Source organism: Schistocerca cancellata, chromosome 9 (genome assembly GCF_023864275.1).
Source record: "Schistocerca cancellata isolate TAMUIC-IGC-003103 chromosome 9, iqSchCanc2.1, whole genome shotgun sequence".
In the NCBI taxonomy this organism is placed as follows: domain Eukaryota; kingdom Metazoa; phylum Arthropoda; class Insecta; order Orthoptera; family Acrididae; genus Schistocerca; species Schistocerca cancellata.
Window position 1 is genome coordinate 258142826 of NC_064634.1, and position 25020 is coordinate 258167845.

The window sequence follows — 25020 nt, forward strand, 5'->3', positions numbered from 1 at the left end:
GAAATAAAAACTTTGAGGTTCGGTGATGACATTGTAATTCTGTCAGAGACAGCAAAAAACTTGGAAGAGCAGTTGAACGGAATGGACAGTGTCTTGAAGGGAGGGTATAAGATGAACATCAACAAAAGCAAAACGAGGATAATGGAATGTAGACAAATTAAGTTGGGTGATGCTGAGGGAATTAAATTAGGAAATGAGACACTTAAAGTAGTAAAGGAGTTGGACTAAGATTAATAATTAGTGTTTCTTCTGACTACCAGATACAGACACATAGGTCATAATCGTTCAAAGATAACCTAAATGTGATAGCGTGCAAAAATTCCAAGCTTATGGTGCTAGAAGAAGTTGGTGATTTTAACGTGCCCAAAATCTGTTGAGAAAACTATGCATATGTTAATAGCGGTAAGGACAAACAGTTTCACAAAGTAATACTGCAAACTTTGTCTGACAGATGCCTCAAACAGGTAGTCCAACAACCCACAAGTGAAAGAAATATTCTAGACCTAATTACAAAAATACCAATCTGTTTTCACCAGTGAGAGGAATTAGTGATCCTTATGCTTTGACAGGAACAGTTGTTTTCAAAGGCAAACAGGTCATCAAGTAAGCTGTGAGAGTGTCTGTGTTTTGTCAAAGTGATAGTCACCATCAACTTTCGTACAAGATGAACTGAGAATATTTACTCCACACTTTGCACACTCAGAAAGACAGTGTTAAAGTTGAGATGTTACAAATTGTGATGTGTATAATTACTGTATGTTCCAAGTAAAGTAATAAGATGAATGGCGTAGTGGTAATCTGTAGAACAGAATGAAAACAGCGACTCTCGCTACAAGAGAGATTTCAGAGATGCTGATAGAGAAAAGCTTGTTAAGAAGACCATTTGTGAAACCTACAATAATTTTCAGTCATATCCTGGATATTACCAGAAAAACCTAGGAAGTTCTGGTCATAAAGTCAGTGAACAGATACAAAATTTCTGTTCAGTTTCTCGTGAACTTGTTTTGGGTCGAAACTGAAGACATCTCTAAGTTCTGCATTTAAAAATGTATTCATGAAAGTGAATACTTCTGTACCAATGTTCGAGACCCACACGGATTCATAAATGAGCAATATTGATATTAACACCCCTAACATTAATTTTTTTTTCAAAGCTATATTAGTGAACAGGGCAACAGGCTCTGACTGAATTCGAGCTCTGAATATGATCAAGAATCACTTATGTGACAAGTAGTCGTGTGAGGGAAAAGAGCACAGGTCATTGCAGTTTACAATCTGCACAGATTCACAAAGAAAGAAAAACCAGCACTTCTGTGAAACACAGCTTGCTTTATTTGTACAGAACATCTTGCAAACAATAGATGCTTTTGAACTGATAGGTTGTATGTTGCTAGATTTCCTATGGGTGTTCTGCTCTGCACCACATCATCAGTTAGTAATCAAGATAGTCATACAGAGTATATGGGTAAGTGTGTGGTTTGCTGGAGGCAAAATTTGATGAATTGATCCCAGTGTGATACACTGGATGGTGAATGCTCCGCAGGAACAAAAATACTATTGGGTCTGCCCAAAGAAGCATAATAGTACCTTTAATGTTTTCAATAAACACAAACAATTTATCATATACAATCAGCAGCACTATAGGACATGGTTCCCACTGAGTCAGCATGATATGCAAGACAATAAGCGATGCAAATCACTTACGTGACAGAGAAGCAACCTGCAATATTGGAGTGCATGGTAAAGTAGTCAGGTTCACACAGGGATCATAGCAATACAACACTGACGGCTATCTGTGTCATACCACCCAGGGCAATGCAGAGTGCTGGTTGCTTCACATAAAAATGTCATATGGTACATGGAATGGCAGGAGAAAGCCAAATTTAGTGTCACCTGACGTGCCTCGAAAAAAAATGCTTTAGTAAATGAAGGGAAGCTACATCTACCTCCATATTTAATTTCTCATTAAAGCTTGTGTTTTGTGCATAAAAAATTAAGGAAACTATTAGGTAAAAAATACTGATTTTTTTCATATTTTTTAGTCTCACATCATCATCATCATCATAATGAAATGGTTTTCTTTTCACTGTTGACCGTAGTTATTGCAATGCTTCAAAGTTAAGTAACCCACTGTGCATATTTTGGAAAGTCAGTGAAAAAATATAGTATCCAACCATTTAATGTTTTGACACACTTTAGATCACACTTTTCTTCATATGAAGTGCAGCTAACATATTGGAATTGTGAAGATGGAAAGAGAGCCACACCTTTTTAAGTCTCAAGTAATGGGTGAAATATGTTGGGGGTCGTCTGCAACACAGTTGATAGTGATGTGCCCCACGTGAAGCTAATATTGCCTGCTATGCAGTGCTGCCATGCGTTTTTCTTTGTGTATGCTGCCGATACAAGCTGAAGCATTCCCATCCATATGGGCTTTCAAGCTGAAAAGATGCCTGTTCCTGTGCCTTTCACAACTACTGTGCTGAATGTAGCCAACATGTCATTCACATGGGAGGACTGATCGATGACATCGTATTCCAGGGCAGATGTGATCAGCTTGGTGTGGAGGAACATAGGAACATATTGATGGGAAAAAAAAACCATAAGTACATGCTGTGGGATCTGTACCTTTGTTTTTAATTCCTTACTTCCATTAATCGGGTGGGTGCAAAACGAGCAAGCTCCAGTTTCAGTACAATGAACATGTTGGTTGACATGAAATTCGTCAACAGCTATTTCGATGAGCAGCTGAGGCTACAGTTCACATTTAACTGTTGTTTTAAAATTCTATCATGGAACCTAATAGAATATTACTCAGAAAGGTGCACACCTTTCTTCTTATCAGAGGCGGTACTACATACGCACCAGACATCTGTGAATTATTTGAACAGTTTTATTTTTCTTTTTGCTCTTTTGCTGCAAGTAAACAACCGTATAAATATATGAACACAGATATTTTCATGGCATGGTTTGCTCCTTCCCACATCCAGAAGATGGAGTGTTACACAGAAAATATATTACCTTAGTTAAGGGTCTTCAAATGTACTATAGCACAGTAGTGTGATATCACTGACGTGAGACTGCACTACAACGTGCAGATGGTCTGGCGAATCAACCTTGCGCCACACAACAAGCACCTGTACATCAGTAATTACTTCACACCTATTGATGGTAATGTTACCCAAAGAAGAGGATGTGAACCTAGGCAGTGTATATTCTCCCAACATATAAAAACACGAATTTTTGTGCATTTGGGAAAGGACAATAAACTATTGTGTAAATTTTCTTCATATTTATAATATAAGTAATAAGTAAATAACATAATTGTAATACAAGTAAAGTGCTTGCTAGTTTACAACAAAGGTCAGGGACAAGCATTCTTCTTATTGAGACTGTCAGATTGCACATGTCACTTTATCTTTTTTGGGGGGGAGAGAAACACTGAAATGAAAAGACGTTGGGAGCTGATGATGCTGACTGGATGTTTTTCAGTCTGTACCTCCTGATTTCAGGAAACATTATGACAGGTGTAAAAGAGATCTAAGAGCTAAATTCCACTTACTTATAAATGAGCAACTGAATGAAGCTGGGATGGATACTTCAGGACTTTCATTGTAGTGGGCTTATGGGCTTCATCCATTTCTTCAAATACATTTCTACCACTACACAGAGTTCACCACACACTGCTATACTACTGATGATGATTGATCTGTTTTCAAATCCAGCAGCGTTTCTTGTACAGTTGTTTTTCTTCATTTCCCACTTGGCTCAGAAACCATTGTCCTCAGCTTATTTTGTATTCATATTTTTACAATAGTGCTACCTGCATATCAATTCGTCTCACTTTGTTTTACAATTTTAACCATTTCTGGTGGCACAAACAACAAAACACAATCATAAGAGTTGATCTGCTGTCATGAGGACCACATACGCCTGTTGCTTCTCAGAAGACAGGAAATACAGGACAAGCATCCACAGTACTCTGTGCAAGTTCATTGTCTGACCAGTTCAACCTTTTCATCTTCAGCTGTTAGGCATGATAAATCAGCTTAGCAAATTACATTGGCCATGTGCATATGTAGAACTAAAGCCCAGTTTTAAAAAGGTGAAAGAAGCTATGGACCACTACTCAGAATGGTGTCAAATCTGAATGGAATATTGTCAGAGGAGGGGGGGGGGGGGGAGGGGGGAGAATGTTATGGAAAAAAATTAACAAAAATTTTACCACTAAATGGTGCTGTAAGTGGCAGAATATTCAAAATAAGACATGCGGTACATGGCAGTTTCTCAGTTTGCTTGGACACTTGGCACGACTGTCTCAATGTGCGATAACGTGCTGCTGGTAAAGCTCATTAAATGAGCAGTGACTGTATACCAGTAGCTCTGCAGAGGCTCTGGACACTCCATGGTGTGAAAGAAGGCATTGTTCCAGTGTCTGCCAAGCGTCAGGAGAAAAGATTATGAAATTCACAATGGCAGGTCTTTTGACGTGCAGTGTGGCAGGATGAGGAAAACAATTGATCCGATGTCAGTATAAGATGCAACTGCAGCATTATATGAAAGATCATGCGGTGGTGCGTAAACAGGCAGTTCTCACGGAACTGCCCGAACTTTGGACATGATTGTGAACATGGTTCGTAAAATTCTATAAACATCCTACATTGCTGACCACACAAAATTACTCTTGTTCAAGAGTTGCTTCATGCAGACCAGCCAGTAAGACAAACATTTGCTCATTAATTTCCTGCTTGATGGAAATGGACAGTGAATGCCGATAGAATGTTCTATGGACAGCTGAAGCCCATTTCCATCTCCGATGACATGTCAATACATATAACTGCAGAGTAAGGGTAACAGAAAATTCACTTGCACATCAACCGGTACTGCTTCATTCTGCAAAGGTGTAGGTTGACAGCATCATTTATTGCAGAGCCATGTGGTGTTTTTTTTAAAAAAAGGAGGTATGTCCAGTTACCTGTACCAACACTGGTAAATGCTAAGAGAGTATCGCACACCAGTCATCCCAACCTTTCAACAGTGTGGATGTATGGGTAGCATTATTTTTATGCAAGATGGTGCTCGGAACATCGCAGAACCAGTGAAGCAGCAGCTGCAGAGGCATTTCAGAAATGCTAGAATTACCAGCTGTTATTTCCATACATCCTGGCCATACAGATGACATGATTTTAATATATGTGACTTCTGGTTGAGAGGGTTATCTGAAAGATGCTGTGTTCAGTGCTCCAATTAAAATCGTAGCCAAATTGAAGGCAAACAGGATAAACGCCTGGTTAAATGCTCAACATTCATAAATGAAGAAAAGAAAAATTAAGCTGATATTTTGTATCAAGAAAGGTGTTTTGTAACACTTCTTCGTTAGTGGTTGTGTAACAAAGTTGAAAAAGCTACTTTGAGGGTTAAGCGATAGTTATTAGGTGAAATAAATTTGACTGTAAACATAACCTTTTACATCTTCAATAAGGTCAGTTCTTGGGTTAGTACATAATGAAAAAAGAAAAACGCTCAAGTTTAAAAGTAATTTTTGAAATAAATTATATTTTATTTTAAGTAGTTAGCCTGTAGGTAGTATTAATATACTATACTACTGCAAATTTAAAAAAAAGTTCTCAATTAGTTTCTTGATCTTCGTAAGATGAAGAAGAATTATGAAGTTCCAACTCTGCCTTACAACTCCTTGCTGACTACTGGGTTCCTTTCCATTTTGTCTTTGATTGGACTGTTCACTGTGGGTTTTTCCTTGGGTTCAACAGCTTAGCTTTGCATTTCTCTCTGATTCACATCATTTCTTTCTTTACTGTGGACACATCCAAAAATACTGAAGGAATGCTCTGTAGCAGAAGATGTAAGTGGTATGCCCAGAATTTTTATGGCAACTTGTGTTAATTCATAAGTTACTCTTAAAAAAAGGATTTACACAATGACTTTTGTCTCCCTGAGGGTGTGTACCCCCCACTCCTTCCCACACATTGTCTGGACCAAATTCCTTGTTTATCTATAATCAGCCAAGTTCTCTCTAACCTGAATAACATTTAGTCCAGTGTTCTTAGCCGTGCCACAAACAAAAATTGTTGGATCAAGCATCTCAGTAGGGTTCAGTTTACTGCCTTGTACTACTGGATCAAGATGATTAGCTGAAAGGTGAATAGAAGACACAATGAATTTCGTCCTAGCTTGAAATTTTGATAACACTGACTTCTCTTCTGCAGATTGCAATGTAGAAGCCGGTAGTTCCTCAATGAGTACTTCTTCGAACTTGTTGAACTGCGTGACTATTTCGTGAACTTGGGGCTTAATTAACTGTGAAGCTGTAATCAAATGAATGATTAGGTTCATGAGCTCTGTCATTTCTCTACCCTCACCCAGAAATCATCATCAGAACACTCTTTATTTCGGCTGCAGGTATGACTGTGCCTTTTTGTTTTAAGCTAAGGTTTGTAAGTCAACTTTGTTTGAGTGCAAACTTTCCAGACCAAAAAGATGGCACCCCAGCTTGTCTTTCCTGGAAACTACAGTGAAATCCTATCTTTCAATATTTTTTCAGCTGATATTTCATCAAACACCACTTGTTAACTGTGGCTGTTTTTTGCTGTTTTCACAACTTCTTTAACATTTACCATGAAAATTTTGATTGTTTGACAGTCTAAAATTCTAAACACAACCAGTTTAATAGCTGCTGGGCACCCAAGTGGAGCAATGTGAGGAACTTACTCTTTCAATATAACTTTAATATTTACAGCATTGTCACCTTTCACCACCAGAAACTTCTCTGGTCCATACTTCTCCAAAACACTTATGATAAGTTGAGCAAGGTACTTGCCCTTGTTGCTATCGCTTTTAGCCAGTTACAAACACTCAAAAAGTGTTTCAGGCTTTGAAAGTATGAACTACTTAATAGATTTATTTTCGAGATTGCTCCAATGATCATACTGCAGATCAAGATTTCTTGCTCCTCTAGTTGCTTATTTATATGACAGTGCATTTCTGCGCCTCTGAGTAAGTAGAGAATAGCCAGTATCTTGGACGTAGCTGGGAGGGTCTGATTCTTTCGAAAAAATCTACCCAAAGTGGATGTTCCACCATAGATAAGAGAGATCCAATGACAAGTATGGCCTTGGTGAGGCTTTGACTCATTATAACCTGGAAAAAAATATGTAAAATGCCATATAACAAAGTAAACTGTCAAGCTAAAACTAAAAAGCATACAGCTGAAAAATCAAACAATTTGCTAAAAATCTTGCCACCCCAAAAAACTAATATTAAAAAAATTACAGCTGTCTGGAAAAGAAAATAAAAGTATCGCAAGGTCAACATTATTTTCGAGAATACCAGATAAAAAAATATAATGTTTAATCTGCAGTATTAATTAAAAATTGTTATCTGTTTAAAGTAAACCTCATATTTTGTTTTTTTAAACTCCGAAAAGCATTTGGATGGATAGTAGTAGGCCTAATGAGGCTAAAGCAGCCTCATTTTTTAAAACTCCACCCTAGCCTACTAATATTAGTGTGTTTTAAATATTTGTACTTACATTGCTTCTAGTGCAGTGAATATAGGATGAGATTCCCTTTGGAGTTGAGGGTGAAGCAGGTTAGGGACGAGCTCACCAGATGAGCTTGATTTAAATGATCCTACTGAGCTTGGCCCTGACATGTTAAAATCTTCCATTTCAGCCAACAAGAGTTTGTAAGTGCTGTTTCTCTGAATAGGTTTTTCAGCCCCTGTACCTAACTTACCCACTTTTTCAAATACAGAGGGCTCTCGAAACACTTTTTCATATGCTTTCCCATTCTGTTGGAATGTGAAAGTTTGCATTCCTTAAAGCAGTATTTTCAGGACACTCCTTTCCCTTTTAAACTGAAAAATTCCAAACAGGTCCTTTGTTTCTTAACTATCTTGCAATTGGTCAATAGCCTATTGTCTACAACACTTTAAATAACTCAAAGACAAGGTTACGTTGCTCCTCGCTCAATCACAGACTTGAACGGCTATTGGACAGTCAGACCAGTGTTGCCAACCCATGTCTGGTCATCCTGAGTTAAGTTTCCTGTAATTTCTCTAAATAACGCCAGGCAAAAGCAAGGATGGTTCCTTTGAAAGGGCATGATCAACTTCCTTCCCCAGGTTTTTCTAATCCAATGGGACTGATGACCTAACTGTTTGTTCCCCTCCCCTGACTCAACCAACCAACCAGTGTTGCAAATTCCAGTTAACTAATTAACACACAGAATTGCATGAATTACGTGTAATTACCAGCCACTTACTCAAAATTCCATCTATTATTTGCAGTTACAGCAATAGCACTGTTTATTTGTAGTAATTGGTATTACAGATAAAAAAATTTTATCCATGATGATTTTAATTGGGGATGTTTCGTGTGCTGATTCACATTCCATGATTCCAAGAATCACAGATTCTCTGGGAATCGACTAGTATTGGAATTGAACAATTCCAGCATCTTGGGCATCGATTCTTTGTTGTTAAATCTTTTTTTTTTTTTGTTTTTTTTTGTTTTTTTTTTTTTTTTTTTGTTCTCATTTATCTTCACAGCAAAGCAGTCATGCAGAAGTATGTAAAGAAAGGGGCAAAATAGAAAACTACAGTCTGTCTCATATGTCGCTTCAGCTGATGATAAAACCATCTCCTTGTGAAAACAGTTTAACATTTAAAAATATGTTAATCATCAAGAAACACATGCCAGGTGTTTGATAGTCCTACATTCAGTAATAATTTTATCAATACTGATTCTTCAATAATATTTAGAGACTTGACAAGGACCATAAAGTGTTACGTTACAGAGTGATGACATAAGGACAGTGTTTTTATACCGGATTATCAATAACAGTGGTGTTAAATGGTGTGCGTGTGCACGTGTGTGTGTGCACGTGTGTGTGTGTGTGTGTGTGTGTGTGTGTGTGTGTGTGTGTGTGTGTGTGTGTGTGAGAGTGTGTGTGTGTGTGTGTGAGAGAGAGAGAGAGAGAGAGAGAGAGAGAGAGAGAGAGAGAGAGAGAGAGAGAGAGGGGGAGGGGGGGGGGGCTGCATGTCACCAACATGTGTCGTTCGTTGGAGCAGCAAGTTGGAACTGTAGTTAAAAAAAAATTTTGCTGCTGCTCTCTTCTCTCTATCTGTTCTTAAGTAATTTCTTAGTATTAATGGCAATGAATGATACGTCTAGGTTTAAGTGTGAGCATTTCCTAATTTTTAATAACAGGATTATCATCCCATTCCTTACTTTAATTGGTAAATTGCACATTCTAGCAGTAAAAACTTTAAAAAGTACTATTGTCATAAATTACCAGATTTTGGTCATATAAAACTGCTTTGGGCAAATTACTGTGGAAATGTCCATTTATAAATATCCATTCCACTGGGCATTTGCCTGGCCATCATTGCTATGCACATTACGCACTACAGTTGGTTTAATGAGCAATTCACACCATAGCCATTGTATTGCAATTCATCTGTCATTTGTTGCCTAACCCATTTACAATATGACACTAACAGTGGCCTCAGTGTGAAATTCCGTTCACTTTTGACATCATTCTGAGCAGAGCTTCTTTATTTTGCAGTGTTTCAAAACTAGATCGTAAATTATAATCATCCTGTATATAATAAAATTTATTTATTTATTTATTTCTCTCTCCCCTGCCAGAGTGAGACTTTGGCTATGTTGGCAAGCTTTTAACTATCTAAAACAATGAGAAGAATTTTTTATTCACAAATGAATTTTGGCTATAATAAAATTTGGCTCTGTGGACACTATGTGAATAATTATAGTTGCCATTTTATTTTTAGTGTTAAAATTTAACATCACTAAAATAATGCCAGCTAAATTATCTCTAGTTTGCAGGCACAATCTGAATCATTCGACACCATCACGACTACAAGGCTTGAATCAGGTGAAATGAGACAGGCAGAGAATCTTGATAAAATTGAAGAACATCTGAACTCGGAGTTACAGAAACACAAGAAGGCACTGGTAATATTCTGAAAATACTTCACTAGTTATTTGAATCTGCACTGAGCTATTTACAGATAAGGATAATATGGTGTAGAATGCAGAGTAAAAGTAGAGTAGAAGCAATTTCATTAAGCAGTCACTTGACAAAGAGGATTTCAATTCTGTCCAGTACTTATAAGTCACTAACAATGATCAGTTTTGTATCATACCTATTTTCTCTTTAAATGATCATCATCAATATCACCACAACCACCACCACTGCTGTACAGAAGTGCTAAAGTATTTGAGAGGGCCACGCACAGATTAACGATTTGGGGGTATCTTGGTGCTCAGTTCATATTTGAGCTAGAAATGTGGGGTGAAAATTTGCAAAATACGCACAATACAAAAAGACTGTTGGAACATTAGCTTTCGGTCAACACCACCTTTGTCACACACACACACACACACACACACACACACACACACACACACACACACACACACACAACTCGCACGCGTGTTTTGTCTTGTGGCTTTCTGCGACTCAGCATCTTCACTATGGGATGGTGAATAGCAATTATCCATTTCATTACAATGTTAATTTCCATCCTGAATTTCCCATTGTTTGATTTCACCCATAATGATTCTTTAGATGTGTCCAATTGTTGTTATATCTTATCATATTGCTCAACAGACTTTTTTATTCCTTGACCAAAGCACATATTTATTGTGTAACTGCTTTGAAGCGAGAGGAGTTACAATAGTAGTCCAAATAGTAACGTTTTGCAGCACTGTCTGCCATTCTCCTTTACTTGTTGTTATCTACATTAGGAACAGCACTCGATTTGGATACTCCTATCCTTATTATTCATTTATTAACCTAGTAAGCAAGCTGAAAGCAAGGGGGAAGCTACAACCGTAATTTTTCCTGAGGGCATGCAACTTTACTGTATGATTAAATGATGATGGCGTCCTTTTGGGTAAAATATTACGGAGGTAAATAGTCCCCCATTCGGATCTCCGGCTGGGGACTACTCAAGAGGACGTCGTTATCAGGAGAAAGAAAACTGGCGTTCTACGGATCGGAGTGTGGAATGTCAGATCCCTTAATCGGGCAGGTAGGTTAGAAAATTTAAAAAGAGAAATGGATAGGTTAAAGTTAGATATAGTGGGAATTAGTGAAGTTCGGTGGCAGGAGGAACAAGATTTTGGTCAGATGAATACAGGGTTATAAATACAAAATCAAATAGGGATAATGCAGGAGTAGATTTAATAATGAATAAAAAAATAGGAGTAAGGGTAAGCTACTACAAACAGCATAGTGAACACATTAATGTGGCCAAGATAGACACGAAGCACACGCCTACTACAGTAGTACAAGTTTATATGCCAACTAGCTCTGCAGATGACGAAGAAATTGATGAAATGTATGATGAGATAAAAGAAATTATTCAGGTAGTGAAGGGAGATGAAAATTTAATAGTCATGGGTGACTGGAATTCAAGAGTAGGAAAAGGGAGAGAAGGAAACATAGTAGGTGAATATGGATTGGGGCTAAGAAATGAAAGAGGAAGCCCCCTGGTAGAATTTTGTGCAGAGCATAACTTAATCATAGCTAACACTTGGTTTAAGAATCATGAAAGAAGGTTATATGCAATGAAGAACCCTGGAGATACTAAAAGGTATCAGATAGATTATATAATGGTAAGACAGAGATTTAGGAACCAGGTTTTAAATTCTAAGACATTTCCAGGGGCAGATGTGGACTCTGACCACAATCTATTGGTTATGAACTGTAGATTAAAACTGAAGAAACTGCAAAAAGGTGGGAATTTAAGGAGAGGGGACTTAGATAAACTGAAAGAACCAGAGGTTGTACAGAGCTTCAGGGATAGCATAAGGGAACAATTGACAGGAATGGGGGAAAGAAATACAGTAGAAGAAGAATGGGTAGCTTTGAGGGATGAAATAGTGAAGGCAGCAGAGGATCGAATAGGTAAAAAGATGAGGGCTAGTAGAAACCCTTCGGTAACAGAAGAAATATTGAATTTAATTGATGAAAGGAGAAAATATAAAAATGCAGGTTCGAATCCTGCCTCGGGCATGGATGTTTGTGATGTCCTTAGGTTAGTTAGGTTTAACTAGTTCTAAGTTCTAGGGGACTAATGACCTCAGCAGTTGAGTCCCATAGTGCTCAGAGCCATTTTTATAAAAATGCAGTACATGAAGCAGGCAAAAAGGAATACAAACGTCTCAAAACTGATATCGACAGAAAGTGCAAAATGGCTAAGCAGGGATGGCTAGAGGACAAATGTAAGGATGTAGAGGCTTATCTCGCATTGGGGTAAGATAGATACTGCCTACAGGAAAATTAGAGACCTTTGGAGAAAAGAGAACCACTTGTATGAATATCAAGAGCTCAGATGGAAACCCAGTTCTAAGCAAAGAAGGGAAAGCAGAAAGGTGGAAGGAGTATACAGGGTGTTACAAAAAGGTACGGCCAAACTTTCAGGAAACATTCCTCACACACAATAAAGAAGAGATGTTATGTGGACACGTGTCCGGAAACGCTTAATTTCCGTATTAGAGCTCATTTTAGTTTTGTCAGTATGTACTGTACTTCCTCGGTTCACCGCCAGTTGGCCCAATTGAAGGGAGGTAATGTTGACTACGGTGCTTGTGTTGACATGTGACTCATTGCTCTACAGTACTAGCATCAAGCACATCAGTACGTAGCATCAACAGGTTAGTGTTCATCACGAACGTGGTTTTGCAGTCAGTGCAGTGTTTACAAATGCGGAGTTGGCAGATGCCCATTTGACGTACGGATTAGCATGGGGCAATAGCCCTGGCGCGGTATGTTTGTATCGAGACAGATTTCCTGAACGAAGGTGTCCTGACAGGAAGACGTTCGAAGCAATTGATCGGCGTCTTAGGGAGCATGGAACATTCCAGCCTATGACTCGCGACTGGGGAAGACCTATAACGACGAGGACACCTACAATGGACGAGGCAATTCTTCGTGCAGTTGACGATAACCCTAATGTCAGCGTCAGAGAAGTTGCTGCTGTACTAGGTAACGTTGACCACGTCACTGTATGGAGAGTGCTACGGGAGAACCAGTTGTTTCCGTACCATGTACAGTGTGTGCAGGCACTATCAGCAGCTGATTGGCCTCCACGGGTACACTTCTGCGAATGGTTCATCCAACAATGTGTCAATCCTCATTTCAGTGCAAATGTTCTCTTTATGGATGAGACCTCATTCCAACATGATCAAATTGTAAATTTTCACAGTGAACATCTGTGGGCTGACGAGAATCGGCATGCAATTGTGCAAACACATCATCAACACAGATTTTCTGTGAATGTTTGGGCAAGCATTGTTGGTGATGTGTTGATTGGGCCCCATGTTCTTCCACCTACGCTCAATGGAGCACGTTATCATGATTTCATACGGGATACTCTACCTGTGCTGCTAGAACATGTGCCTTTACAAGTACGACACAACATGCGATTCATGCATGATGGAGCTCCTGCACATTTCAGTCAAAGTGTTCGTACGCTTCTCAACAAGAGATTCCGTGACCGATGGATTGGTAGAGACGGGCCAATTTCATGGCCTCCATGCTCTCCTGACCTCAACCCTCTTGACTTTCATTTATGGGGGCATTTGAAAGCTCTTGTCTACGCAACCCCGGTAACAAATTTAGAGACTCTTCATGCTCGTATTGTGGACGGCTATGATACAATACGCCATTCTCCAGGGCTGCATCAGCGCATGAGCGATTCCATGCGACGGAGGGTGGATGCATGTATCCTTGCTAACGAAGGACATTTTGAACATTTCTTGTAACAAAGTGTTTGAAGTCATGCTGGTACATTCTGTTGCTGTGTGTTTCCATTCCATGATTAATGTGATTTGAAGAGAAGTAATGAAATGAGTTCTTAACATGGAAAGTAAGCGTTTCCAGACACATGTCCACATAACGTATTTTCTTTCTTTGTGTGTGAGGAATGTTTCCTGAAAGTTTGGCCGTACCTTTTTGTAACACCCTGTATAGAGGCTCTATACAAGGGCGATGTACTTGAGGACAGTACTATGAAAATGGTGGAGGATGTAGATGAAAATGAAATGGGAGGTATGATACTGCTTGAAGAGTTTGACAGAGCACTGAAAGATATGAGTCGAAACAAGGCCCCGGGAGTAGACAACATTCCATTAGAACTACTGGCAGCATTGGGAGGGCCAGCACTGACAAAACTGTACCACCTGGTGAGCAAGATGTATGAGACAGGCGAAATACCCTCAGACTTCAAGAAGAATATAATAATTCCAATCCCAAAGAAAGCAGGTGTTGACAGATGTGAAAATTTCCGAGCTATCAGTTTAATAAGTCACAGCTGCAAAATACTAACGCGAATTCTTTACAGATGAATGGAAAAACTGGTAGAAGCCGACCTCGGGGAAGATCACTTTGGATTCCGTAGAAATGTTGGAACACGTGAGGCAATACGGACCCTACGACTTACCTTAGAAGCTAGATTAAGGAAAGGTAAACCTATGTTTCTAGCATTTGTAGACTTAGAGAAAGCTTTTGACAATGTTGATTGGAATACTCTCTTTCAAATTCTAAAGGTGGTAGGGGTAAAATACAGGGAGCGAAAGGCTATTTACAATTTGTACAGAAACCAGATGGCAGTTACAAGAATTGAGGGGTATGAAATGGAAGCAGTGGTTCAATCTGTATATTGAGCAAGCAATAAAGGAAACAAAAGAAAAGTTCAGAGTAGGTATTAAAATCCACGGAGAAGAAATAAAAACTTTGAGGTTCGCCGATGACATTGTAATTCTGTCAGAGACAGCAAAGGACTTGGAAGAGCAGTTGAATGGAATGGACAGTGTCTTGAAAGGAGGGTATAAGATGAACATCAACAAAAGCAAAATGAGGATAATGGAATGTAGTCACTCAAGATGGCGCCGATAGAAGAGTGTTGCGACACATCTCAGTCCTCAAAAAAGGTTAAATTAAATTGTTAAAAGAAATCATGTAGGGAATGTTCGAAGCGCGTCATGAAAGGCATCTTTTGTGTGAAGTGTAACTACTGGTTTCATGAAAAATGTGCGAAAGTGAATTTAAAACTCATAAAAGACGAGTTTTCATGGTCGTGTCCACATTGTTTGCGTATTGAGACGGCTGAACTCGTAAGCACCGTGAACTCAAAAGAAGAAATTATTAAATTGCTTCAAAGTGACATTGAAGCGCTGAAGGCAGAAATTTTAGCATTGAAACAAGAAAATTCTGAACTGGTTATTGAAAGAAAATCCTGCGTGTGTAGAAATCAACCCATTACTGAACGAAGTGGCAAACATCTGCATTTGTGTAATACGGCGAATAATACCACAGAGAACTCTGTCAGTGAAACAAGTGGTAAGTATAAATGGAAAACAGTTTCCTATAATAAGGACAAACGTAAAAGTGCAACAAACAAAGATGATGACAAAAACAGATTTTCTGTTAATAAGTGATTCTATATTAAAAAATGTTGTTGTGCCGGACTGCAAGGTCGATGTTCGACCTGGAATCCGATCGCATCAACTCAACAAACATTTTAAGAATGTATTGTCCACGAAAAGAAACATGGGCGAAACTGGTAACAAAACTTTAAGTACCGACGATTACAGAGGTGTCTTAATCCACGTGGGCACAAACTCCATCCGCAGTAACAGTGAGGAAGAAATCGTGAATGAAACACGGAATCTGATTAGATCGGCGAAAACTGTATACCCAACATACAGGCTGGTAATTAGTGGAATTATTCATTGAAGATCGGTAAGTGATACTTACATCAACAGGATAAATACTGGCATTAGCGAACAGTGCAACAGACTCGGGCCGCCCGTGGTGGGCGTGCGGTTCTAGGCGCTCCAGTCCGGAGCCGTGCTGCTGCTACGGTCGCAGGTTCGAATCCTGCCTCAGGCATGGGTGTGTGTGATGTCCTTAGGTTAGTTAGGTTTAAGTAGTTCTAAGTTCTAGGGGACTGATGACTACAGCAGTTGAGTCCCATAGTGCTCAGAGCCATTTGAACAGACTCGGTGCACTATTCATTGACCCAAACAAATTCTTAAACTGCAAGTGTCTGAGAAAAGACGGCCTGCACTTGAATAGATTAGGCTCTGTGAACCTTAGTAAAATATTCATAGACGTGTGTAAAGCCGGTCCACACGCAACGATCTGTCTGCACAGACATCGGCGCAGATGTCTGTACATGCAAAAGATCGCTGCAAATGTGGTGTGTTCACACGACACAAACCCCAATCTACTACTCGCCCGCCATCTGTCGGTGTAGAAAAGAAATATCAGTGGCAAGCGACTACACTCCCCGTAAACTTCAAAAATGTAATTCAGTTATTTTGAAATATAGAAATGGAGGAAGTTCTGTTGTGGTCTGTGTTCGCAACTTGTGTTGCAAAAAACATTCAGACCAACCGCAGGAAACAGAGAAAGCGGTCAAAATGGTGTAGACCGGGCTGCTATAGCTAAAGCAGTTTTCTCACGTAAATTTACTGCGAGAGTTGCAGGGCGAACCTAACGACTGGCGAAATTATTTGCGGATGGATGTCGAAACTTATAATTATCTCTTAAAGCTTGTAACCCCTCATATTATGAGAAAAACTACTTGTATAGAGAAGGGCAATTTCTCCTCATGAACGGCTGGCGGTAACATTAAGATTCCTAGCAACAGGAAGGAGCTACAACGATTTGGAATTTTCAACTGCAATATCGAAACAAGAGTTGAGTGAAATAATAACTGCTAATTTTTCAATTAGAGCATTGTATGCTGCTGTCTTTTTGTCTCGGTCACTATATTCTTTACTTTAATCTTCCACAAACATGGGTGGTTTCTATATATTTCAATAAATTCACTTACAAACTCTCTAGAACACTGACGCGTATCGGCCATGTTAATGCCCTGTGCGCACAAATACAAACACTAGACTGAGCAAACAGCTGTTTCGCGCCAGATTTACGGCGATCTCCTGTCCACGCGCTCCAACTTGTCTGCGCAGATGTGGTTTGAACCCACAGATTTGAGAGGTTTCGCTCAAACCTCCAACTCCAACTTCCAGGTTTGCACACACCTCAGGTTGGTGCAAATCTTCTGTCCACACGCAATGATCTGTTTGTGCAGATGTAATGTGCGCAGACATTTGCGCAGACAGATCGTTGCGTGTGGACGGGCCTTAAAGTCCTAAGAAGCAAGGGAAACTAATTCATTGTGATAGGGGTGACAAAGAAAAAATTCAAACTGAAAATAAAAAGTTTAGGGACCAAACAAAGGATGCATGTGAAATAACTAAAAGCAAAAATGATTTATTGATGCGCTGGAATATAAATGGCTGAGGGGCAGAACTACCAAACCGTAAATTCTCAAAAATCGATGAACTAAAAATTATGCTTTCAGAATCCGTAAATATTAAAATAATCTGCCTAAATGAACACTGGTTAACAGTAGATAGTATAAAAGTACTAAATAGTATTAATTATTTTAAGGTAGCTGCTAGCTTTTGTAGAATAAGCAAATCTCATGGAGGCTCCTGCATTCTTGTCAATTCTTCCATAAGTTATACAGTAAGAGAGAGTTTTAATTATTTAATTTAAGAGAGCGTGTTTGAAAGTTGCTCTGTAGAACTATGTGATGTGAATACACTGGTTATAGCAATCTACAGAATTCCTGGATGTGCGGTAACAAAAGTGTTTTTAACCAAATTCGAATGCCTCCTGAAAAAACTCCAGAAAGAAAGTAAGAAAAAAGTTGTTATAGCAGCAGACTTCAACTTAAATGTCTTAGTTGAAAGCAATGATTCCACAAAATTTCATGACTTAATCCAGAAATCTGGTTTCAAGCTAAATTTTTCTGAAGGCGCTAGGGAAAACAGCAGATCAGTAACCTGCATTGATAATATTATTACTAACTACAAGTTTGACAGTGGAAATCAGCACAAATACTGCTTAAACTTGGGTATTTCAGATTACTCAGCTCTGTTTATTGAGCTCCCAAAAGCAAATAACCTAAAGCCTCCAGAAGTGTGTATAAAAAGGGATCTCAGTAAAAGTAAAATGGATTTATTCCGCAGGAAATTAAGTATAATAAGCTGGCCTGTAGACTACAATAGTTAAAGCTCGATAAACTATGACAAATTCTTAAATTGTTTCTTAGAGGTTTTTAATGAATCATTTCCTCGTAGATATAAGCAAAAGAAAGTTAATGGTAAACTCAAATGGATTACAACAGGAATAAAAATCTTTAGTGCCAGAAAGAGAGAGCTCCACAATGAGTTAAAATCAAACAGAAATCCAGATTTTGTTATGTCAAACAGTATAAAGCTGTATTTAGGAAAGTTGTAGCGGCAGCTAAAAAAATGGCAAATAATAAATTCATACAAGAACACAGAAATAAGACAAAAGCAGTGTGGTCAGTTGTTCACTCTGAACTAGGAGCCAAAGTAAAAATTCATGAGATTTTGAAAATTAGACATGAAAATGAAGTTATAGTAAACCCTGTTCAGATGTCAAGTTGTTTCAATGAATTCTTCCTAAATGTAGTAAGATCGGATGTGGATATGACATTCTATCAGGGCATCACAAATTTGGAAAACAGCCAGAACACATTTTTTAAACAATTTGAAAAAATAGCCCAAAGGGATGTGGAAAAGGAAATATTGTCTCTAAAAAACAAAACCTCACATGGGTGGGATGAAATAACATCATCTGTAATCAAGTATGTGTACGATATTATTTCCCAACCACTGTCAACTATTATAAATCAAGCTTTCCAGAGGTATTGAAATATCATGAGATCAAACCTCTATTCAAGAAAGGATCGACAGAAGATATGGGGAATTACTGCCCTCTCTCTCCTTGCCGGTCTTCTCTAAAGTGTTCGAAAAGATTGCAGCAAAACAAATTAATAACTTTCTTACTGTAAATGATATAATTTTTAAAAACCAGTTTGGATTCCAACAGGGTAAATGCACTGTGAAGGCTATAAATGAGTTTATCCAAAAAATATGCTCCACGTTAGATAAAGGGAGAAAGGTCACAGGTATATTCTGTGATCTGACTAAAGCTTTTGATTCAGTGAACCATGCATTACTCCTCCAGATGCATAGAATCAGAGACACTGCTTTAAAATGGTTTAGCTCTTACCTGTCAGGTAGGAAACAAAGAGTAATTTTAACTTCAAATGGAACCAATTATTCATCAGACTGGAAAACAGTTCCCCAAGGAGTCCCACAAGGTTCGATATTGGGTCCCTATCTGTTTCTTTTTTACGTAAATGACCTACCACTTGCTATTGATGTTCATTCAGTCTTATTTGCTGATGATACATCAGTTCTAATTGAAAATGAGGCATCTGAAAATATTCCAGAAAAAGCCAAAAATACTTTAGAAAAACTTGAATCTTGGTTCTATCAAAATGGACTAAAACTAAATGTAACTAAAACCAAAATGATGCAATTTAAAGCTAAATCAGTAGAAAGGAGTGAAATAAAGATAACTTGCAATGATCAGGATATCACAGAAGCAAACCACGTGAAGTTCTTAGGCCTAAATCTAGACAAAAATTTAAATTGGAAGGTACACATAGATTACTTAGCAAATAAACTAAACTTAGCATTTGCAATGTGTATTTTGTCAGGTGCCACAAACATGGATACCAGAAAGATAGTTTGTCACTGCTACTTTGAGTCAGTTATTCCTTATGGCATAATCTTCTGGGAAAATTCAGCAAATGTCACTAGGCTCCTAGTATTACAGAAGAAAGTAAATAGAAACGTGTGTTGCAAAAAAACGGGAATCCTGTCGACCTCTGTTAAAAAATTTAAAAGTACTATCTATCCCCTCACTTTACATATATGAGATGGTGGTGTTCCTATATAGAAATCAACGTACACTAGACACTTTCCATTTTGACCGCAACTACAGCACTCGCCACAGAGATAACTTCAAACTTCCAACACATCATTTAAAACTTTATGCCCAAACGCCAGAGTATATAGGATTAAAAATTTTCAATAAAATAAAAGGCAGTAATATATTTAAAATGGAGATTGGTTCACTGAAAAGATTGCTCTTCACTCTCCTGGTGGAATTGTGTTATTATTCTGTCGATGAATTCATTGAGGACAGCTTCACAATCTGAACACAGGGATTGTATTACATTTATTATTTTTTGTACATGTGTAGCTGTAAAATATAATGTAAACTTTTGTATTTCTCTTAAAAAAGAGAAAAAAGTTTCTTTTGTAAACCTTGACATGTCTCCTGAACATCAAATCAAATGATTTGAAAATTGTATGTAATGAGATGAATAAACCACATACCATGATTAAGTCGGTTGCTGCTGAGGGAATTAGATCAGGAAATGAGACACTTAAAGTAGTAAAGGAGTTTTGCTATTTGGAGAGCAAAATAACTGATGATGGTCGAAGTAGAGAGAATATAAAGTGTACACTGGCAATGGCAAGGAAAGCGTTTCTGAAGAAGAAAAATTTGTTAACATAGAGTATAGATTTAAATGTCAGGAAGTCGTTTCTGAAAGTATTTGTATGGAGTGTGGCCATGTACGGAAGTGAAACATGGACAATAAATGGTTTAGACAAGAAGAGAATAGAAGCTTTCGAAATGTGGTGCTACAGAAGAATGCTGAAGATTAGATGGGTAGATCACATAACTAATGAGGAGGTATTGAATAGAATTGGGGAGAAGAGGAGCTTGTGGCACAACTTGATTAGAAGAAGAGATTGGTTGGTAGGACATGTTCTGAAACATCGAGGGATCACCAATTTAGTATTGGAGGGCAGCATGGAGGGTAAATATCGTAGAGGGAGACCAAGAGATGAATACACTAAGCAGATTCAGAAGGATGTAGGCTGCAGTAGGTACTGGGAGATGAAGAAGGTTGCACAGGATAGAGTAGCATGGAGAGCTGCATCAAACCAGTCTCAGGACTGAAGACCACAACAACAACAACAAACCACCTAGTAAATAAACAGAACCACTAGTAAATCAGAGAGGTTCAAAATGTTTTGCGTCTTTGAGTCAGTCAGAAAATGAACAGTATTCTACTTGTGTAGAAACTATCAATTGCACCTCCTTCCTCACAAAGCTACTTCCTAACAGCTATCCACTTTTCACAGCAAGAGTGTCCGTATATATACTTGCATTTAAGTGTAGGTCTTCCTTCCTTTCTGCACCTACCCTATGCGTTACACAGTATATGTGTAAGGGTACATCGTCTTGCTCACTGTTATCCCCCCTCTTTCCTCCTATATTATGACTTAATTTACTCCTACATTATTGAAGATCTATACCTGATTATTAAATTCCTCACATGCTCCCTCTTAAGACATCAGATGCCACATAAGCATTGATGGATGCTTTGCTGTCAAATGTGAGGCTCTGCTGTGGCCTCGTGACATTCGGTGTTTCATGCTCCTCTTCTTTTCACAAGCATTAGCAAAGCATATTTTTGCCAATTTCAAGCATATTGTGTTGCTGTGGTTCTTAATGACTATGTGGATCTCACCTCGATGTAAGCAGGTCATTCAACACTTTAAATTTGATGCTTTTCACCCATCCTCTCTCTGCCACTCTTCAGCATGATAGCACTAACATGCAGCATCCATGTAGTTAGATTTGGACCAGGGGAAAAATTACTTCTAATGTACACTTTCTCTGGTTTCATAGTCACATTAACCACCCATATCTTAGAACCCATTTGTCCAAATACTGATTGCAGATGTTAACATTCTGCAGACTATTTATGCTAAAATTGATAATTATGAGAATGTCTGTGAGGAAAGCGCAGTCTCTCAGGTGTAAGTGGAATCTTATATCCTCATTATATTGCTACTTAAGTATATGCAGTGAAGTATTATTCAGAAAGTTATTATCTGCAAGTATTACACAGTTAAGTCCTTAGTAAGAAGTATGCTAACATCCTGTATTTGCAAATATCTTTCATATAGGTATGACTACCTTAAAACAGAAACCAAATAATTTTGTTGTTGAGCTTACTCTGAAATTTTCCATTGTTGCAAGGGAACTGCAAACAGCATTGCAAACTGTGCAAGTGTTATTACACATGCATCAGTATGTATAATTTCTTCACCTGACATAAATATTTGTTGGTATATTTTAAGCTCCAATTCAGCTGACTGCCAATGTAATACATGTATGTACAGGGTAATCAGTCGTTAATACAACTGCTTTCGTGGCATGCAGTTGACTAGCGAGGCCAACTGCTGTGCCCGTGGTGTGGGTGACTGGAGCTTCGCAGTAAATATATTATGATCTGTTGCATAAGTTACTTCTAATGTACGTAACAAAAACACAAAAAGGAAAGGTAAATTACTTAAGCATATTAAGCGAGGAGATGCTGGAACTGCCTCCAGCATATGTCACCTGCTTAGGTTATTACTTTTTACACTCTGTAGTTGCCTCTGAAAAGCAGCAGTTTCTTCAGAAATGTTAGTTTTAAATTTATCTTAAGTGTGTGGATCTGATTTGTGCACTTCCTCTTTTAATTCCCCCAGAGATGAAAATCGCAGGGCCAACGAAGAGGCCTAGTTGTTAGTAATAACTCTACCGTGAAACATCCTATGAATTTCCTGTAATGAGACATTGGCTATATTTGTTGTCACAGAATCCTTCTGAAAGATCATGAAAGTGAAAGTGCATTCCCTCTGTTAGACGAAATAAGGCCACAAAGCCCGCATCTCGTGGTCGTGCGGTAGCGTTCTCGCTTCCCACGCCCGGGTTCCCGGTTTCGATTCCTGGCGGGGTTAGGGATTTTCTCTGCCTCGTGATGGCTGGGTGTTGTGTACTGTCCTTAGGTTAGTTAGGTTTAAGTAGTTCTAAGTTCTAGGGGACTTATGACCACAGCAGTTGAGTCCCATAGTGCTCAGAGCCAAGGCCACAAAGGGTTCATTTTCCTGGAAAAAAAGGGGACTATTATTCTCTCACCGCTAATAGTGCACCACATGTACATATTTTGGCTGTGCAAGGGTTTCTCGTGTATTATGTTAGGCTTTCCAGAACTCCAGTAACGGTTATTTTGTGAATTAACATTTCCACTTGGAGAGAACTATGATTTATCCGAAAAGAAAGTTAGGTGAGGGTCAATTTCTCAGTCATGAACCCTATTCAAAATTCATTCACCATTCCATAACCTTTTCGCATGGTCATCCAGTTTATGTTCTTGCACTGCTGTTATTTTATAGGACTATAACTTAGCCATTGGAAATTCCCATTTTGTGACAAATGTCGAACTGATTTTCTAGGAAGCCTTTCAGAAAATGCCCAATGTTATCCCAAGTTTCTTGTGTGAGTACTGTATGTGGTTGTGTGTTTCCTGTCAAGAAAATTCCAATTTCATGAAATTTATTTATCAATGGATGAATCATACGATCAGGAACTTGAGCATCAGGAAATTGCTCTTGAAGTAATCTCCTTACTGCATATACTGATTCTGTATGTAGGTATGTACATGGGTATGAATTCTACATGAACAGTCTTTGGTGAGTAGAATAAGTGTATTTCGTAATTCGCTTGAAAAACTTTCACTCAGTGCACTGCATCGCATCACCTAACAAACACATGGTACCTACGAAACAGTTCTACATAAAGGCCTCACAGTGAATGGGAAATTTACTCCCCATCAGCGCCACTGCTGGCTGGCTGCCAATGGGGCAAAATATCCCTGAAAGGTGGGTGCATGAAAGTTTGATCACCCTGTATAATACGAGTACCTCAAACAGTTAATGTTATTTATAACTATTTATTCCCATCATGTACAATGCTAATATATTTTAAGAAATACAGTTCTGTTCATAACTTCATCAGTTATCATTACAGACTGTTTGATTCATGATCACTAGTCCAACACAAAATGTGACATTGTCGTCGATATTTAATATGTATATTGATATGTGCAGTACGTTAAAAACATCTGCAAGAGAGGGCAAAACAGCTTTGCATACTGGGGTGTTAACGAGTGTCCATTTAATTAACCATTTTAGTTAAGATAATGAAAGAAAGTATAATTTAAAGAAGATAGAGTAGCAGGGGAAGAAGTAATGTAAAGAACCTTTAAGGCCTTATACTTACTACACAAAAAAAAAAAAAAATCACATTTATTTTGAGCTCAGCTGAGGTCTCGATGTTAAGTTACATACCTTTTTATCACGTGGTATATAGCTCCTTTTCTTTACCATTTCGTGAGTCTATAAGAACCACTGCTTTTGCATGCGGGACACCTGTTACCTACTATAGACTTCCATATTGGTGAAAGTAGTTGTTGATCTCTTTCATTATATTGGAACTAGAATGGTAAGCTTTGATGAAAACTGTATCATCCACTCGGAAAATAGGCACAGGAGCATTACATCCTAAATTGTGCTTGTTCCTTCAACTCATTCCACACACACACACACACACACACACACACACACACACACACACACACACATACTGACATATTGTCTTTGTCTCTTAATTCTGCTATAAGCCAGTTTATTAATTTTAGTAAAGGTTCTCCAACATTTTCCCATGCCATAAACTCTTTAAAACTACTACTGACATTGTTTTCCATTATCAGACAGCTATCTGTTTGACATGCCTACATCCACAAAATATCCCTACACAGTTACAGTAGCAGCGTTTACCACTGTTAAAGAACATAGTTTTACATATTTTGACCAACATTCAACTGCTAAAAATACATGGTACTCCACCTCTACCCTCACTAAAGCTCTGAATACATCCATTTCTGTTAAATCATTTAAAGCTTTTGGTGTTACAGGACACCTTTGAGAACTCTCTTGACTATTATCTTCTTTAACCTTCTAACATAATTCACACATTCTTAAAACTCTCTTACTTCTCTACTTAAACTCTTAAAGTTATAAAATTTTATCATACATTTAATGTTTTTGTATATTGAAATATCAATATCCCTCATGTAAAAACCTAATCACATCCTGTGACACTA

The 25020-nt window shown here is 38.2% G+C and overlaps 1 protein-coding gene across 1 annotated transcript in view; it reads left to right on the plus strand.

Moving 5' to 3' along the window:
• LOC126100812 (uncharacterized) overlaps positions 1–25020 on the plus strand; it is a 117658-nt gene that overhangs the window by 60087 nt on the left and 32551 nt on the right. Inside the window, exon 4 of the mRNA XM_049911444.1 lies at positions 9862–9997. Coding sequence (XP_049767401.1) covers positions 9862–9997 — 136 coding nt within the window. The remainder of the gene's footprint in view (positions 1–9861; positions 9998–25020) is intronic.